The sequence below is a fragment of the Scyliorhinus torazame genome, chromosome 11, assembly GCF_047496885.1.
Source record: "Scyliorhinus torazame isolate Kashiwa2021f chromosome 11, sScyTor2.1, whole genome shotgun sequence".
Lineage (NCBI taxonomy): Eukaryota > Metazoa > Chordata > Chondrichthyes > Carcharhiniformes > Scyliorhinidae > Scyliorhinus > Scyliorhinus torazame.
Genome location: NC_092717.1, coordinates 68,631,651 through 68,651,537, shown reverse-complemented (window position 1 = coordinate 68,651,537; position 19,887 = coordinate 68,631,651). Strand labels below are relative to the sequence as shown.

General features: G+C 50.4%; 1 protein-coding gene across 1 annotated transcript in view; it reads right to left on the bottom strand.

Annotated features, from left to right (window-relative positions):
- LOC140385324 (collagen alpha-1(XV) chain-like) overlaps nucleotides 1–19,887 on the bottom strand; it is a 531,657-nt gene that overhangs the window by 273,114 nt on the left and 238,656 nt on the right. Inside the window, 3 exon segments of the mRNA XM_072467384.1 lie at nucleotides 6,842–6,904; nucleotides 9,387–9,467; nucleotides 13,136–13,198. Of these exon segments, the coding sequence (XP_072323485.1) occupies nucleotides 6,842–6,904; nucleotides 9,387–9,467; nucleotides 13,136–13,198 (207 nt within the window).

Sequence of the window (19,887 nt, the reverse complement as noted above, 5' to 3'; positions counted from 1 at the left end):
TCACTGACCCTCCCACTCGCTGACCCTCCCACTCCTCCCACTCGCTGATCCTCCCACTCGCTGATCCTCCCACTCGCTGACCCTCCCACTCGCTGACCCTCCCACTCACTGACCCTACCACTCACTGACCCTCCCACTCGCTGACCCTCCCATTCCTCCCACTCGCTGATCCTCCCACTCGCTGATCCTCCCACTCGCTGACCCTCCCACTCGCTGACCCTCCCACTCGCTGATCCTCCCACTCACTGATCCTCCCACTCACTGACCCTCCCACTCACTGACCCTCCCATTCCTCCCACTCGCTGATCCTCCCACTCGCTGATCCTCCCACTCGCTGACCCTCCCACTCGCTGACCCTCCCATTCCTCCCAGTCGCTGATCCTCCCACTCGCTGATCCTCCCACTCGCTGATCCTCCCACTCGCTGATCCTCCCACTCGCTGACACTCCCAGTCGCTGACACTCCCAGTCGCTGACCCTCCACTCGCTGAACCTCCCACTCGCTGAACCTCCCACTCGCTGACCCTCCCACTCGCTGACCCTCCCATTCCTCCCACAGTCGCTGATCCTCCCACTCGCTGATCCTCCCATTCCTCCCACAGTCGCTGACCCTCCCACTCGCTGATCCTCCCACTCGCTGATCCCTCCGACTCGCTGATCCTCTCACTCGCTGATTCTCCTACTCGCTGCTCCTCCCACTCACTGACCCTCCCACTCCACCAACTCCTCCCACTCACTGACCCTCCCACTCCTCCCACTCATTGACCCTCCCACTCCTCCCTCGCACTGATCTTCCCAATCGCTGATCCTCCCACTCGCTGAAACTGCCACTCGCTCACCCTCCCACTCGCTCACCCTCCCACTCGCTCACCCTCCCACTCGCTCACCCTCCCACTCGCTCACCCTCCCACTCGCTCACCCTCCCACTCGCACACCCTCCCACTCGCACACCCTCCCACTCGCTCACCCTCCCACTCGCTCACCCTCCCACTCGCTCACCCTCCCACTCGCTCACCCTCCCACTCGCTCATCCTCCCACTCCCTGACCCTCCCACTCCCTGACCCTCCCACTCACTGACCCTCCCACTCACTGATCCTCCCACTCACTGACCCTCCCACTCACTGACCCTCCCACTCACTGACCCTCCCACTCACTGACCCTCCCACTCCTCCCACTCATTGTCCCTCCCATTCCTCCCACTCACTGATCCTCCCACTCGCTGATCCTCCCTCTCGCTGATCCTCCCACTCGCTGATCCTCCCACTCGCTGACCCTCCCACTCGCTGACCCTCCCACTCGCTGACCCTCCCACTCGCTGACCCTCCCATTCCTCCCACTCGCTGACTCTCCCACTCGTTGACCCTCCCACTCGCTGACCCTCCCACTCGCTGACCCTCCCACTCGCTGACCCTCCCACTCGCTGACCCTCCCACTCGCTGACCCTCCCACTCGCTGACCCTCCCACTCGCTGACCCTCCCACTCGCTGACGCTCCCACTCGCTGACCCTCCCACTCGCTGACCCTCCCACTCGCTGACCCTCCCACTCGCTGACCCTCCCACTCGCTGACCCTCCCACTCAATGACCCTCCCACTCCTCCCACTCATTGTCCCTCCCATTCCTCCCACTCAGTGATCCTCCCACTCGCTGACCCTCCCACTCGCTGACCCTCCCACTCGCTGACCCTCCCACTCGCTGACCCTCCCACTCGCTGACCCTCCCACTCGCTGACCCTCCCACTCGCTGACCCTCCCACTCGCTGACCCTCCCACTCGCTGACCCTCCCAATCGCTGATCGGCCCAGTCGCTGATCCTCCCACTCGCTGATCCTCCCACTCGCTGACCCTCCCACTCGCTGACCCTCCCACTCGCTGACCCTCCCACTCGCTGACCCTCCCACTCGCTGACCCTCCCACTCGCTGACCCTCCCACTCGCTGACCCTCCCACTCACTGACCCTCCCACTCACTGAACCTCCCACTCACTGAACCTCCCACTCACTGACCCTCCCACTCAATGACCCTCCCACTCAATGACCCTCCCACTCCTCCCACTCATTGTCCCTCCCATTCCTCCCACTCAGTGATCCTCCCACTCGCTGACCCTCCCACTCGCTGACCCTCCCACTCGCTGACCCTCCCACTCGCTGACCGTCCCACTCGCTGATCCTCCCACTCGCTGACCCTCCCACTCGCTGACCCTCCCACTCGCTGACCCTCCCACTCGCTGACCCTCCCACTCGCTGACCCTCCCACTCGCTGACCCTCCCACTCGCTGACCCTCCCACTCGCTGATCCTCCCACTCGCTGATCCTCCCAATCGCTGATCCTCCCACTCACTGACCCTCCCAATCACTGATCCTACCACTCACTGACCCTCCCACTCGCTGACCCTCCCACTCCTCCCACTCGCTGATCCTCCCACTCGCTGATCCTCCCACTCGCTGACCCTCCCGCTCGCTGACCCTCCCACTCACTGACCCTACCACTCACTGACCCTCCCACTCGCTGACCCTCCCATTCCTCCCACTCGCTGATCCTCCCACTCGCTGATCCTCCCACTCGCTGATCCTCCCACTCGCTGACCCTCCCACTCGCTGACCCTCCCACTCGCTGACCCTCCCACTCGCTGATCCTCCCACTCACTGATCCTCCCACTCACTGACCCTCCCACTCACTGACCCTCCCATTCCTCCCACTCGCTGATCCTCCCACTCGCTGATCCTCCCACTCGCTGATCCTCCCACTCGCTGACCCTCCCACTCGCTGACCCTCCCATTCCTCCCAGTCGCTGATCCTCCCACTCGCTGATCCTCCCACTCGCTGATCCTCCCACTCGCTGATCCTCCCACTCGCTGACACTCCCAGTCGCTGACACTCCCAGTCGCTGACCCTCCACTCGCTGAACCTCCCACTCGCTGAACCTCCCACTCGCTGACCCTCCCACTCGCTGACCCTCCCATTCCTCCCACAGTCGCTGATCCTCCCACTCGCTGATCCTCCCATTCCTCCCACAGTCGCTGACCCTCCCACTCGCTGATCCTCCCACTCGCTGATCCCTCCGACTCGCTGATCCTCTCACTCGCTGATTCTCCTACTCGCTGCTCCTCCCACTCACTGACCCTCCCACTCCACCAACTCCTCCCACTCACTGACCCTCCCACTCCTCCCACTCATTGACCCTCCCACTCCTCCCACTCATTGACCCTCCCACTCCTCCCTCGCACTGATCTTCCCACTCGCTGATCCTCCCACTCGCTGAAACTGCCACTCGCTCACCCTCCCACTCGCTCACCCTCCCACTCGCTCACCCTCCCACTCGCTCACCCTCCCACTCGCTCACCCTCCCACTCGCTCACCCTCCCACTCGCTCACCCTCCCACTCGCTCACCCTCCCACTCGCTCACCCTCCCACTCGCTCACCCTCCCACTCGCTCACCCTCCCACTCGCTCACCCTCCCACTCGCTCACCCTCCCACTCGCTGACCCTCCCACTCGCTGACCCTCCCACTCGCTGACCCTCCCACTCGCTGACCCTCCCACTCGCTGACCCTCCCACTCGCTGACCCTCCCACTCGCTGACCCTCCCACTCGCTGACCCTCCCACTCGCTGACCCTCCCACTCGCTGACCCTCCCAATCGCTGATCGGCCCAGTCGCTGATCCTCCCACTCGCTGATCCTCCCACTCGCTGACCCTCCCACTCGCTGACCCTCCCACTCGCTGACCCTCCCACTCGCTGACCCTCCCACTCGCTGACCCTCCCACTCGCTGACCCTCCCACTCACTGAACCTCCCACTCACTGACCCTCCCACTCAATGACCCTCCCACTCAATGACCCTCCCACTCAATGACCCTCCCACTCCTCCCACTCATTGTCCCTCCCATTCCTCCCACTCAGTGATCCTCCCACTCGCTGACCCTCCCACTCGCTGACCCTCCCACTCGCTGACCGTCCCACTCGCTGATCCTCCCACTCGTTGACCCTCCCACTCGCTGACCCTCCCACTCGCTGACCCTCCCACTCGCTGACCCTCCCACTCGCTGACCCTCCCACTCGCTGACCCTCCCACTCGCTGACCCTCCCACTCGCTGACCCTCCCAATCGCTGACCCTCCCACTCGCTGATCCTCCCACTCGCTGATCCTCCCACTCGCTGATACTCCCACTCGCTGACCCTCCCACTCGCTGACCCTCCCACTCGCTGACCCTCCCACTCGCTGACCCTCCCACTCGCTGACCCTCCCACTCGCGGACCCTCCCACTCGCGGACCCTCCCACTCCTCCCACTCATTGACACTTCTATTCCTCCCACTCACTGATCCTCCCACTCGCTGATCCTCCCACTCGCTGATCCTCCCACTCGCTGATCCTCCCACTCGCTGATCCTCCCACTCGCTGATCCTCCCACTCGCTGATCCTCCCTATCGCTGATCCTCTCATTCGCTGTTCCTCCCACTTGCTGATCTTCCCACTCGCTGATCTTCCCACTCACTGATCCTCCCACTCACTGATCCTCCCACTCACTGATCCTCCCACTCACTGATCCTCCCACTCGCTGACCCTCCCACTTGCTGGTCCTCCTGCTCCACCAAGTCTCCCCAACACCACCCCTGCAGCTCATTGCCCAACCTGCTCCCGACCTTTCTGCTCATTGCTTTTTTTTAATCACAGAGAGCGTTCAGGAGAGGGGAGCGGCAAACATGAGGGAACAGGCGAGGGAAGAGGTGACCAGAAGAGTAGGGAAATGGGAGGGTCAATAGTGGAAGTGTGTAAAAAATCAATTTAGGTTTAGATTGGGTTGTGAACAGAAGTCAAGCATCTGCTCTCGATGCAGTTCAGTTAAAGATCTGTCTGTAGACAGACTAGCAATTTCTTTCCAAAAGTTCAGAGTTAGTTGGTTCCTGGAAATCAAACTATGAAGACAGATTCTGAAGACTGCATTGTTCTGACAGGATTCAGGTCTATGTCTTAAATCAGTCTCAAAGAACATCTCTTCAGCAAGAATGTGTGGTCTGCTAACGATATTTAAAAGTGGATGTTGACCTGAGATTGGTTTGCATTGTTTAAGGAGTTTGTATTGTTTATGGTGTAATTGTAAGCTATTTTCTTCTGTAATGTTAAAGATATTTTAATACTGTGTTGGTAATAAAGTTTGTTTTAAGATACCATATCCTGATTTATAAGAAATCACTCCTGGAAAGAGGTAGCCTTTCCTCACAGTCTTACAAAATTAAAATAAAATATTGGGGTTTCTATCCCGTATCCTCGCCATTGGGGCCTGGTCCTCCCGGTCATAATACAGGACATACCTGGGCATTTTTCAAATTGCCGATGTTGGAGCTGTACTGAAACAGTTTGGCTCGGGGTGCAGCAAGTTCTGAGCACAAGTCTTCAGCATTATTGCTGGAACATTATCAGGGCCCATAACCTTTGCAGTGTCCAGTGCCTTCAGCCGTTTCTTGATATCACGTGGGGTGAATAGAATTGGCTGAAGACTGGCATTTATGAAGCTGGGGACCTCAGAGGAGGGAAAGGAGTAATATCATTTGTTTTCAAAAAGCAATGTAAATCAGAAGACTAATAATACATGAATCTTTTCATGACTATGCTTCTGATGACAGGAATGCATACTGGGAAAACATGTACGACTTTCATCCTTCCTACTGCCAGCCAATTCCTGTCCTGCACAATAATGCAAAGTCAGGAACTGACGAATAAAGGAATAAAACGATTTGCAGATGTGAGGTTACAAATGACAGTGCAGTGGTGGTTAGGGGCCTGCTTGCTCCAATGGGTTGAAGGCCTTTTGGATATTATTGTTCTGGTTCTTCATCCGCAACCCTTCCTGCTCACACCCCAACTTACTCCACAAAGTTGCTGGCCCCTGACAACTGAGTCAAGTATATTAAAGGAGGGAGGGAAGAGAACCCGAAGGAAGCAGAGAGCGAAGCATGCGGACAAAAGGGGGGAGGACCATGCAGCTGCCTCTGCCCCTAACAATAAAAACTAAAAGCTCTAACAGAAAGAAGCGGAGCACAGTACATGGCACCCAGGGTACAAAGCAACACTAAGGGGGAGTCTAAACTACCAACGAGGGAAGGGGGGCGGATCTCATGTTAAAAGCATTGTAAATATTAGAAACAAACTTCTTTGTAAATATCAGATACACTTGAGCTGTTACTCTGTAAAAACTGGAAAATACCAATAAAAGTATTTTTTAAAAAGAGTATGTTCAAGAAGGAGGTTGATAGATTTCTACAAATTAAAAAACATCAAGGAATCTGGGGCCTCTGCAGGAAAATGGTGTTGAGGTAGATCAGCCACAATTTCATGAAATGGCGGAGCATGCTCGAAGGGCTGATTGGCCTCCTCCTGCTGCTTTTTCTCATGTTCTACTGTTCTCATGCCATACATTATTCACAAATGCCAGCAACCTGCATTAATGGCACAGTCTCATCCCAAATATTCAAACGTCCCTCTCAATGCTCCTCCTGAATCCCGGGACCTTTTCCCTCCCAACATACCATCTCAATTCCCACCCATTTTGGGCCTCAATCCCAAAGCTCCCAAATCTATAGCGCTTCATGGCCCCAGGTCATAATCCTTTTCCCAGTATTCCAAAAAACTTTCTATTCAATGTTCCTAGACATCCTGAATCTCCCTGCTGTTCAAATTACTGGTTTAATCTGGGAAACTGTGGGCAGAAAGGCTTGTTAAACACTAACATGGGCCAGAAACAGAGCAGTCGCACATCAGCTCCGATTCGCAACCTGCCCCCATCACTACTGAGGCTGTGAAATTTGGCAAATCTGCCATTTTTTTGTCAGAGTAAGATACCCACTCGTATTATCTCTGTGTCGTCTTCACTATCATCGAAACCAGAACCTTCTACACCAAGGATCCTCTGCAAGGAAAGAAAAATAATGCGATCAAAAGCTGGATTTGACAATATTTCCATCATCTATAGTATCAACTTCCCTCTGGCATGATTTGCTTCATTGTCCGATTTTATTTAATTTATTGATATTTATATAGTTTTCATGAGGAAGCATCCCAGTGTGTGATCCCTGCTTTTACATAGTGGTGACATAAAGTTCCATATTGAAGACTCCCCGGCTGGCTGGACTTTCCACTAGCTGCTTCCACACCCAAATCACTAATATGACCCTACTCTTTCTTTGTGCATCTCAACTTGTTCCACCCCCACTTGTCTCTCTCTTAAAATCCTCTTTTTCTACTGCACCCTCTATAAGCTTATTTTCAAGTATCTCACCGAGATATCCACACTGCCTTCCTTTCTGATCCTCTGTGATGATTGGCTCCTCATCTTTGGCGATTGCAATTCACAACTCACCCCCTCTCCTCTGACTTCAGCGTCACTGTGTCTCCCCTTAACTTGTCCCTCCTGCTACGAACAGGGGAGAGATGGGTAGAATGGTTCCCCAATGCACAATACAAAGAACAAAGAAAAGTATAGCACAGGAACAGGCCCTTCGGCCCTTCAAGCCCGTGCCGACATGATGCACTAACTAAAAAAAATTTCATGCCCTTACTCGGTTCATATCCCTCCCTATTCATATATCCATCCAGATGCCTCTTAAAGGTTGCTTATGTGCCTGCTTCCACCACATCCTCTGGTAGCATGTTCTAGGCACTCACCACTCTCTGCGTGATAAACCTACCCCGCACATCTCCCTTAAACGTCCCCCTCTCACTTTGAACCTGTGCCCCATTGTAATTGACACTTCCACCCTTAGAAAAAGCCTCTGACTATCTACCTGGTCTATGCCTCTCATAATATTGTCTATCAGGTCTCCCCTCAGCCTCCATCTTTCCAGTGAAAACAATCCTAGTTTATTCAATCTCTCCTCAAAGCCAACACCCTCAAGATCATGCAACATCCTGGTGAACCTTCTTTGCACTCTCTCCAAACTTCCATGTCCTTCTGATAATGTGGTGACCAGAACTGAACGCAGTACTCTAAATGCGGCCTAACCAAGGTTTATGTAGCTGCAACATGATTTCCAAACTCTTGTACTCAGTGCCCCGACTGATGAATGCAAGCATGCCATATGCCTTCTTAATCACCTCGGCTACTTGTGTTGCCACTTTTACGGAACTGCACGCCCAGATCTCTCTGTATGTTAATGTTCCTAAGGGTTCTGCTATTTACAGTATAATTCATACCTCGATTACATCCTCCAAAATGCATCACCTCGCATTTGTGTGGATTCAACTCTATCTGCCATTTCTGTGCCCAAGTCTCCAATCTATCTATATCCTGTTGTATCCTCTGACAATCCACGGCACTATCAGCAACTCCGTCAATCTTCGTGTCATCTGCAAACTTACTAATCAGACCGCCCACTTTTTCCTCCAGATAATTTATATATACTACAAACAACAGAGGTCCCAGCACTGATCCCTGTGGAACACACTAACTGCAGATCTCCATTCTGAAAAACACCCTTCCACCGCAACTCTTTGTCTTCTACAACCAAGCCAGTTCTGCATCCATCTGGCCAGCCCATCCCGAATCCCATGTAATTTTAGTTTTAGTGCCAGTCTGCATGTCAAATGCCTTACTAAAGTCCATATAAACTACATCCACAGCCCTTCCCTCAACAATTTTTTTTGTCACCTCTTCAAATAACTCAATCAAGTTGGTGAGACATGACCTTCCCCATACAAAACCATCCTGCCTGTCACTAACTAGTTCATTTTCCTCCAAATGTGCATACATCCTATCCCTCAGTATCTTTTCCAAATGTTTCCCCATCACTGATGTCTAGCTGACCGGCCTATAATTTGCTGGATTGTCCCTGCTTCCTTTCTTAAACAAGGGAACAACATTGGCTATTCTCCAGTCCTCTGGAATGTCGCCTGTGGTCAAAGAGGATTTAAAGATATCTGTTAAGGCCCCAGCTATTTCTGCCCTTGCCTCCCACAGTAACCTGAGATAGGTCCCATCCGGCCTCGGGGACTTATCTACCTTAATGCAATTTAGGATACTCAACAATTCCTTCTTTGATATATTGACATTCTCCAGAGTGTTCACACACCTATCCCTGACCACAAGATCCGTGATGTCCTTCTCCCTGGTAAATACCGAAACAAAGTACTCATTAAGGATTTCACCCACTTTGTTCCACGCATAACTTCCGTCCATTGTCCTTAAGTGGGCCTACCCTTTCTCTTGCTACACTCCGGTACCAATGACCTAACTTTCATTTGAAGAAAGAAAATCTTTTATTAAAGCTTCCATTTATGTGGCATTAATAATTATTAGTAAATTCACAAAAACAGAGTTATACATTGGGAGAAAAAGTATGGCCACATAATCAAGGCCCAAATCGTTCACAAAATTGGTACCCATATTTACTCACAGGTCTGTGTTTTCGCCCAGGTGGACCAGGAAGGCCAGGTGAACCAGGAGGACCTGGTAAACCAGAAATCCCAGGATCGCCCTGAGGAGAGAACGGGGTGATAATCAACCACAACATGAAATATTTTACTGAAATCAAGGTCACATAAACTCTAGAACAGGAAAATCTGCCCCATTAGCTCACCACAAGCACATCGGGCGATATTCGCCGACTCCCCGCCGGGTCGGAGAATTGCCGGGGGACGGCGTGAATCCCGCCCCCACCTGCTGCCGAATTCTCCGGCGCTGTGTATTTGGCGGGGGCGTGAATCGCGCCACGCCGGTCAGCGGCCGCCGGCAGCGGCCTCCCCGGATATTCTCCGGCCCGCGATGGGCCGAGTGGCCGCCCGTTTTCGGCCAGTCCCGCCGGCGTACATTACACCAGGTATTTGCCAGTGGGACCTGGCTGCGCTTGCGGCCTCCGGGGTCCTTGGAGGGGATCTGGCCCCAGGAGGTGCCCCCACAGTGGCCTGGCCCGCGATCGGGGTCCACCGATCCGCGGGCCGGCCTGTGCCGTGGGGGCATTGTATTCTTCTGCATCAGCCGCTGCGGTCCTCCGCGATGGCCGACGTGGAGATGAACAACCCCCTGCGCATGCGCTGGGATGACGCCAGCACACGCTGGCGCTCCCGCGCATGCGCCAACTAGCGCCGGCCAGCGGAGGCTCTTCGGCGCCGGTTGTCGTGGCGCCAAGCCCCTTCCCCACCGGCCGGCATGGCGCAAACCACTCCGGTGCCGGCCTAGGCCCTGAAGGTGCGGAGGATTTTGCACCTTTGGCGCGGCCCGACGCCGTAGTGGTTCAAGCCACTCTTTCCCACCGGAGTTGCCCACCCCGCCGATTCCCGCAGAATCCCACCCAATATCTTTCCACCTGGAATCCTTTGAATTTCTCATGCACATAAAACATTTTTCCGAACTGTTCTGTGGTTAGGAAACCAGCTGCTCAGATTGTAACTGTGAATAATTAGGATCAAAGTGCGTTCTTGCCTCTTTGGTGAAATAACACTTATTATGAATTTGAGTCCATTTACTCCTCACAGTATTGCCTAATTGTGGAATCTTTTCATCAAAGTATAAATTTCATGGGATGCATTGTGTTTGACTGTTGCTGGAGATGGTACCTGAGGGGCATCAGCTTTCTTGGAAGGGAGGTGAGCTATCTTTCCCAACGGGATATAAAAATCAGATGGGAAGTGTGGAGCATTAGAATCATAGAATCATAGAAGTTTACAGCATGGAAACAGGCCCTTCGGCCCAACCAGTCCATGCCGCCCAGTTTTTACCATTAAGCTAGTCCCAGTTGCCCGCACTTGGCCCATAACCCTCTATACCCATCTTACCCATGTAACTATCTAAATGCTTTTTAAAAGACACAATTGTACCCGCCTCTACTACTACCTCTGGCAGCACATTCCAGACACTCACTACCCTCTGAGTGAAGAAATTGCCCCTCTGGGCCCTTCTGAATCTCTCCCCTCTCACCTTAAACCTATGCCCTCTAGTTTTAGACTCCCCTACCTTTGGGAAAAGATGTTGACTATCTACCTTATCTATGCCCCTCATTATTTTATAGACCTCTATAAGATCACCCCTAAGCCTCCTACGCTCCAGGGAAAAAAGTCCCAGTCTATCCAGCCTCTCCTTATAACTCAAACCATCAAGTCCCGGCAACATCCTAGTAAATCTTTTCTGCACTCTTTCTAGTTTAATAATATCCTTTGCATTGTAAGATAACTGTTTGTCAAACTGTTCTGAAGTTTGCTTAGACTGCCAATGATGTCTCTTTACATTGTAGGAGCATTTATCTTTAACTTTTGCCTACCGGGGAGAAGAGCTAGACAATTTAAGGTATCACTGGGCTATTAAATGCGAGACGACCTTGAAGAAATGGGCAGTTTAGTCATTCATATAAAATTACATCGAAGAGGGAGAAATCATGTGGCTGCATTTTCGCGAGCTCATCTTTTAATCCTTGTTTATATCCCTGCGCACATCTCTTTTCTGTCTTATTTCGGTTTGCATAAATTTTTGGTCAATGTTTCTGTGCATTTGAGTCGAGGCAATGTTCTTATATATCCTCGTTGATTTGTGGCGGCTGAGGGGAGTTGAGGCAAGTCAACCACATGACCCAAACCAACCACGTGGTGTTCAGCCTGTCCATCATCCTAAGTACCTGTGGGGAGAAAAGGTAAAAGACCGGGCCATTGGGTGACACGGTGGCACAGTCGTTAGCACTGCTGCCTCTGACGTTAAGGACTCGGGTTCGATCCTGGCCCCGGATCACTATCCGTGTAGAGTTTGCACATTCTCCCCTGTCTGCCTGGGTCTCGCCCCCACAACCCAAAGATCTGCAGGTTAGGTGGGTTAGCCACGCTAAATTGCCCCTTAATTGGAAAAATTATAATTGGGTACTCTAAATATATTTTTTAAAAGATGCGGCCTTTCCGGGCCCACACCAAGGCCAATCTCAGTGTGGCTAGACCGTGGGGGTGTGAGGCTTCACCAGTGAAACAGAAATGCCCGAGCCACCGCCGGAGCGACAGGTTCCATTCACCCCCCACCGACCACACCAGAAGGTGAACTCAACCTCGCCGACCCACGAGACCAGACCGGCCCATGTACAACCCCCCCCCCACAGTGAGCCTGACACTGCCACCATCATCCATGACTCCTCCGAAGGTAACCACTTATCTTACGTAAAGCCAGCCCTCCCATCCAAGAGCAACCGCTGACCCAGGAAGCAGGGAAAATGCACCTGTCTGAAGGTGAGACTTAAATTACATGTCTTTAAGTACCCCAGCGTACTCCTGGCGAACGTCCAAGCGATTGAGAACAAGCTGGATGACCTCAACGCTAGAATTACCTCACGAGAGAGAAGTGAGGAACTGCTGTGTGCTCTCTTCACCGAGACATTGCTTTTATTTTCCTCACACTATAAACAAAGGATAACCAGGTTGCCACTCCGTAGGTTACTTAACCAGTTGTCAGAGTTTATTTACAGAGGTGTTGCTTGCTCACAGTCTAAGTTGGGAGTAGAGGGAAAATCTCCCAAGTGCCTCTGATGATGTCACCATATAATCATGTGACACACTATACAGAGGGTATTGGTCACAATATATATCAGTTATGATACCAGATTAATGATCCAGTGAATAGAATTCAAAGCCCGCCAAGGTATTTTCAAAATTTCAATTCACTTTTAGTTTGCGAGATCCAGCAGGGCTGTGAAACTATCATGAAAAACCACTGATTCACTACTATCATCCAGGAAAGGAAAATTGCCTCGCCTATTCAGTCCGGTCTATGTGACTCCACCTCATATCAATGTTGTTGACTTTTAATTGATCTCTGAAGGTGCTCGCAAGCCACTCACGAGCATCATATTGCTACCAGTGGTCCAAATAGAGGGCTCATTCAGGACAAGGAGTGATGGTTAATAAATGCTGGCCTTGCCAACAACATTTACATCCCCCACCGAGAGTTAATTTTTAGAACATCTCCTGTTCTCATCCAAGGGCATCAAATCTGTGGTAATTCTTATCTCCATTGGCCTTTCCTTCCTCCTGCAACATGCAGTTTTTCAAAGCCCAATTGGCATCACCACTTCCAGATTCATCCTTTCCTTTCTATTATCTGCTTCAAGTTTGGTCATGTCTTGCCCCCATGGATCCTTCTTTGAAGCTGCTCGACAAAATGAACCATTAGATGTACCTTCGCTCCTTTGAGTCCTGGATCGCCTTTTGTTCCTCTAAATCCCTGAGATCCTTCTTTACCCTGAATTTAAATAAAAATAAAGATACATTTAAAAAACATATTTATTTAGAACATAGAACAGAGAACATAGAAAAATACAGCACAGAACAGGCCCTTCGGCCCACAATGTTGTGCCGAACCTTTGTCCTAGATTAATCATAGATTATCATTGAATTTACAGTGCAGAAGGAGGCCATTCGGCCCTTTGAGTCTGCACCGGTTCTTGGAAAGACCCAAGGTCAACACCTCCACCCAACACTAAGGGCAATTTTGGACACTAAGGGCAATTTATCATGGCCAATCCACCTAACCTGCACATCTTTGGACTGTGGGAGGAAACAGGAGCACCCGCAGGAAACCCACGCACACACGGGGAGGATGTGCAGACTCCGCACAGACAGTGACCCAAGCCGGAATCGAACCTGGGACCCTGGAGCTGTGAAGCAATTGTGCTATCCACAATGCAACCGTGCTGCCCTTAAGAACAAATTAATCTACACTATATCATTCTACCGTAATCCATGTACCTATCCAATAACTGCTTGAAGGTCCCTAATGTTTCTGACTCAACTACTTCCACAGGCAGTGCATTCCATGCCCCCACTACTGTCTGGGTAAAGAACCTACATCTGACATCCCCCCTATATCTTCCACCATTCACCTTAAATTAATGTCCCGTTGTAATGGTTTGTTCCACCTGGGGAAAAAGTCTTTGACTGTCTACTCTATCTATTCCCCTGATCATCTTATAAACCTCTATCAAGTCGCCCCTCATCCTTCTCCGTTCTAATGAGAAAAGGCCTAGCAAACTCAACCTTTCCTCGTAAGACCTACTCTCCATTCCAGGCACAATCCTGGTAAATCTTCTTTGCACCTTTTCCAAAGCTTCCACATCCTTTCTAAAATGAGGCGACCAGAACTGTACACAGTACTCCAAATGTGGCCTTACCAAAGTTTTGTACAGCTGCATCATCACCTCACGGCTCTTCAATTCAATCCCTCTGTTAATGAACGCTAGCACACCATAGGCCTTCTTCACAGCTCTATCCACTTGAGTGGCAACTTTCAAAGAAGTATGAACAGAGACCCAAAGATCTCTCTGCTCCTCCACATTGCCAAGAACTCTACTGTTAACCCTGTATTCCGCATTCATATTTGTCCTTCCAAAATGGACCACCTCACACTTTTCAGGGTTAAACTCCATCTGCCACTTCTCAGCCCAGCTCTGCATCCTATCTATGTCTCTTTGCAGCCGACAACAGCCCTCCTTACTATCCACAACTCCACCAATCTTCGTATCGTCTGCAAATTTACTGACCCACCCTTCAACTCCCTCATCCAAGTCATTAATGAAAACCACAAACGGCAGAGGACCCAGAACTGATCCCTGCGGTACACCACTGGTAACTGGGATCCAGGCTGAATATTTGCCATCCACCACCACTCTCTGACTTTTATCGGTTAGCCAGTTCGTTATCCAACTGGCCAAATTTCCCACTATCCCATGCCTCCTTACTTTCTGCATAAGCCTACAATGGGGAACGTTATCAAATGCCTTACTAAAATCCACGTACACTACATCCACTGCTTTACCTTCATCCACATGCTTGGTCACCTCCTTAAAGAATTCAATAAGACTTGTAAGGCAAGACCTACCCCACACAAATCCGTGCTTACTGTCCCGAATCAAGCAGTGTCTTTCCAGATGCTCAGAAATCCTATCCTTCAGTACCCTTTCCATTACTTTGCCAACCACCGAAGTAAGACTAACTGGCCTGTAATTCCCAGGGTTATCCCTCGTCCCTTTTTTGAACAGGGGCACGACATTCACCACTCTCCAATCCCCTAGTACCACCCCTGTTGACAGTGAGGATGAAAAGATCATTGCCAACGGCTCTGCAATTTCATCTCTTGCTTCCCATAGAATCCTTGGATATATCCCGTCAGGCCCGGGGCTCTTGTCTATCCTCAAGTTTTTCAAAATGCCCAACACATCTTCCTTCCTAACAAGTATTTCCTCGAGCTTACCAGTCTGTTTCACACTGTCGTCTCCAACAATATGGCCCCTCTCATTTGTAAATACAGAAGAAAAGTTCAAGTTCAAGAGTTCAAGACCTCTCCTATCTCTTCAGACTCAATACACAATCTCCCGCTACTGTCCTTGATCGGACCTACCCTCGCTCTAGTCATTCTCATATTTCTCACATATGTGTAAAAGGCCTTGGGGTTTCCTTGATCATACCCGCCAAAGATTGTTCATGCCCTCTTAGCTCTCCAAATCCCTTTCTTCAGTTCCCTCCTGGCTATCTTGTATCCCTCCAGCGCCCTGTCTGAACCTTGTTTCCTCAGCCTTACATAAGTCTCCTTTTTCCTCTTAACAAGACATTCAACCTCTCTTGTCAACCATGGTTCCCTCACTCGACCATCTCTTCCCTGCCTGACAGGGACATGCATATCAAGGACACGTAGTACCTGTTCCTTGAACAAGTTCCACATTTCACTTGTGTCCTTCCCTGACAGCCTATGTTCCCAACTTATGCACTTCAATTCTTGTCTGACAACATCGTATTTACCCTTCCCCCAATTGTAAACCTTGCCCTGTTGCACGCACCTATCCCTCTCCATTACTAAAGTGAAAGTCACAGAATTGTGGTCACTATCTCCAAAATGCTCCCCCACTAACAAATCTATCACTTGCCCTGGTTCATTACTAAGTACCAAATCCAATATTGCCTCCCCTCTGGTCGGACAATCTACATACTGTGTTAGAAAAGATTCCTGGACACACTGCACAAACATCACCCCATCCAAACTATTTGATCTAAAGAGTTTCCACTCAATGTTTGGGAAGTTAGTCACCCATGACTACTACCCTGTGACTTCTGCACCTTTCCAAAATCTGTTCTTAATCTGTTCCTCCACATCTCTGCTACTATTGGGGGGCCGAGAGAAAACTCCTAACAAGGTGACTGCTCCTTTCCTATTTCTGACTTCAACCCATACTACCTCAGTAGGCAGATACTCCTCGAACTGCCTTTCTGCAGCTGTTGTACTATCTCTAATTAACAATGCCACCCCCCACCTCTTTTACCACCCTCCCTAATCTTATTGAAACATCTATAACCAGTGACCTCCAACAACCATTTCTGCCCCTCTTCTATCCAAGTTTCCGTGATGGCCACCACATAGTAGTCCCAAGTACCGATCCATGCCTTAAGTTCACCCACCTTATTCCTGATGCTTCTTGCGTTGAAGTATACACACTTCAACCCATCTCCGTGCCTGCAAGTACTCTCCTTTGTCAGTGTTCCCTTCCCCACTGCCTCACTACACGCTTTGGCGTCCTGAATATCGGCTTCCTTAGTTGCTGGACTACAAATCCGGTTCCCATTCCCCTGCCAAGGAGTACTCCATCCCGAAGAGTACTAGAAAGCCTCCCTCCCAGGATATTGGTGCCCCTCTGATTCAGATGCAACCCATCCTGCTTGTACAGGTCCCACCTTCCCCAGAATGCGCTCCAATTATCCAAATATATGAAGCCCTGCCTCCTACACCATTCCTGCAGCCACGTGTTCAACTGCACTCTCTCCCTATTCCTAGCCTCGCTATCACGTGGCACCAGCAACAAACCAGAGATGACAACTCGATCTGTCCTGTCTTTTAACTTCCAGCCTAACTCCCTAAACTCGTTTATTACCTCAACACCCCTTTTCCTACCTACGTCGTTGGTACCAATGTGCACCACGACTTCTGGCTGCTCGAGGGGCCCCCTTAAGGATCCTGAAGACACAATCCGAGACATCCCTGGCCCTGGCACCCGGGAGGCAACATACCTTCCGGGAGTCTCGCTCGCGACCACAGAATCTCCTATCTATTCCCCTAACCATTGAATCTCCTACTACTATTGCATTTCTATTCTCCCCCCTTCCCTTCTGAGCCTCAGAGCCAGACTCAGTGCCAGAGACCTGGCCGCTAGGGCCTTTCCCCGGAGGTCACCCCCCCAACAGCATCCAAAACGGTATACTTGTTTTGAAGGGAAACGGCCACGACGGATCCCTGCACTGTCTGCCTGTTTAGAACATAGAACGATACAGCGCAGTACAGGCCCTTCAGCCCACGATGTTGCACCGAAACAAAAGCCATCTAACCTACACTATGCCATTATCATCCATATGTTTATCCAATAAACTTTTAAATGCCCTCAATGTTGGCGAGTTCACTACTGTAGCAGGTAGGGCATTCCACGGCCTCACTACTCTTTGCGTAAAGAACCTACCTCCGACCTCTGTCCTATATCTATTACCCCTCAGTTTAAAGCTATGTCCCCTCGTGCCAGCCATTTCTATCCGCGGGAGAAGGCTCTCACTGTCCACCCTATCTAACCCCCTGATCATTTTGTATGCCTCTATTAAGTCTCCTCTTAACCTTCTTCTCTCCAACGAAAACAACCTCAAGTCCATCAGCCTTTCCTCATAAGATTTTCCCTCCATACCAGGCAACATCCTGGTAAATCTCCTCTGCACCCGCTCCAAAGCCTCCACGTCCTTCCTGTAATGCGGTGACCAGAACTGTACGCAATACTCCAAATGCGGCCGTACCAGAGTTCTGTACAGCTGCAACATGACCTCCTGACTCCGGAACTCAATCCCTCTACCAATAAAGGCCAACACTCCATAGGCCTTCTTCACAACCCTATCAACCTGGGTGGCAACTTTCAGGGATCTATGTACATGGACACCTAGATCCCTCTGCTCATCCACACTTCCAAGAACTTTACCATGAGCCAAATATTCCGCATTCCTGTTATTCCTTCCAAAGTGAATCACCTCACACTTCTCTACATTAAACTCCATTTGCCACCTCTCAGCCCAGCTCTGCAGCTTATCTATATCTCTCTGTAACCTGCTACATCCTTCCACACTATCGACAACACCACCAACTTCAGTATCGTCTGCAAATTTACTCACCCACCCTTCTGCGCCTTCCTCTAGGTCATTGATAAAAATGACAAACAGCAACGGCCCCAGAACAGATCCTTGTGGTACTCCACTTGTAACTGAACTCCATTCTGAACATTTCCCATCAACCACCACCCTCTGTCTTCTTTCAGCTAGCCAATTTCTGATCCAGATCTCTAAATCACCCTCAATCCCCAGCCTCCGTATTTTCTGCAATAGCCTACCGTGGGGAACCTTATCAAACGCTTTGCTGAAATCTATATACACCACATCAACTGCTCTACCCTCGTCTACCTGTTCAGTCACCTTCTCAAAGAACTCGATAAGGTTTGTGAGGCATGACCTACCCTTCACAAAGCCATGCTGACTATCCCTGATCATATTATTCCTATCTAGATGATTATAGATATTGTCTCTTATAATCCCCTCCAAGACTTTACCCACTACAGACGTGAGGCTCACCGGTCTATAGTTGCCGGGGTTGTCTCTGCTCCCCTTTTTGAACAAAGGGACCACATTTGCTATCCTCCAGTCCTCTGGCACTATTCCTGTAGCCAATGATGACATAAAAATCAAAGCCAAAGGTCCAGCAATCTCTTCCCTGGCCTCCCAGAGAATCCTAGGATAAATCCCATCAGGACCCGGGGACTTATCTATTTTCAGCCTGTCCAGAATTGCCAACACCTCTTCCCTACGTACCTCAATGCCATCTATTCTATTAGCCTGGGTCTCAGCATTCTCCTCCACAACATTATCTTTTTCCTGAGTGAAAACTGACGAAAAATATTATTGATGAAAGTATCTCGCCTATCTCTTCAGACTCCATACACAACTTCCCATCCCGGTCCTTGACTGGTCCTACTCTTTCCCTAGTCATTCGCTTATTCCTGACATACCTATAGAAAGCTTTTGGGTTTTCCTTGATCCTACCTGCCAAATACTTCTCATGTCCCCTCCTTGCTCGTCTTAGCTCTCTCTTTAGATCCTTCCTCGCTACCTTGTAACTATCCATCGCCCCAACTGAAACTTCACACCTCATCTTCACATAGGCCTCCTTCTTCCTCTTAACAAGAGATTCCACTTCTTTGGTAAACCACGGTTCCCTCGCTCGACGCCTTCCTCCCTGCCTGACCGGTACATACTTAACAAGAACACGCAGTAGCTGATCCTTGAACAAGCTCCACTTATCCAGTGTGCCCAACACTTGCAGCCTACTTCTCCACCTTATCCCCCCCAAGTCACGTCTAATGGCATCATAATTGCCCTTCCCCCAGCTATAACTCTTGCCCTGCGGTGTATACTTATCCCTTTCCATCATTAACGTAAACGTCATCGAATTGTGGTCACTGTCCCCAAAGTGCTCTCCTACCTCCAAATCCAACACCTGGCCTGGTTCATTACCCAAAACCAAATCCAACGTGGCCTCGCCTCTTGTTGGCCTGTCAACATATTGTGTCAGGAAACCCTCCTGCACACACTGTACAAAAAACGACCCATCTAATGTACTCGAACTATATCTTTTCCAGTCAATATTTGGAAAGTTAAAGTCTCCCATAATAACTACCCTGTTACTTTCGTTCTTATCCAGGATCATCCTCGCCATCCTTTCCTCTACATCCCTAGAACTATTTGGAGGCCTATAGAAGACTCCCAACAGTGTGACCTCTCCTTTCATGTTTCTAACCTCAGCCCATACTACCTCGGAAGATGAGTCCCCATCTAGCATCCTCTCCGCCACCGTAATACTGCTCT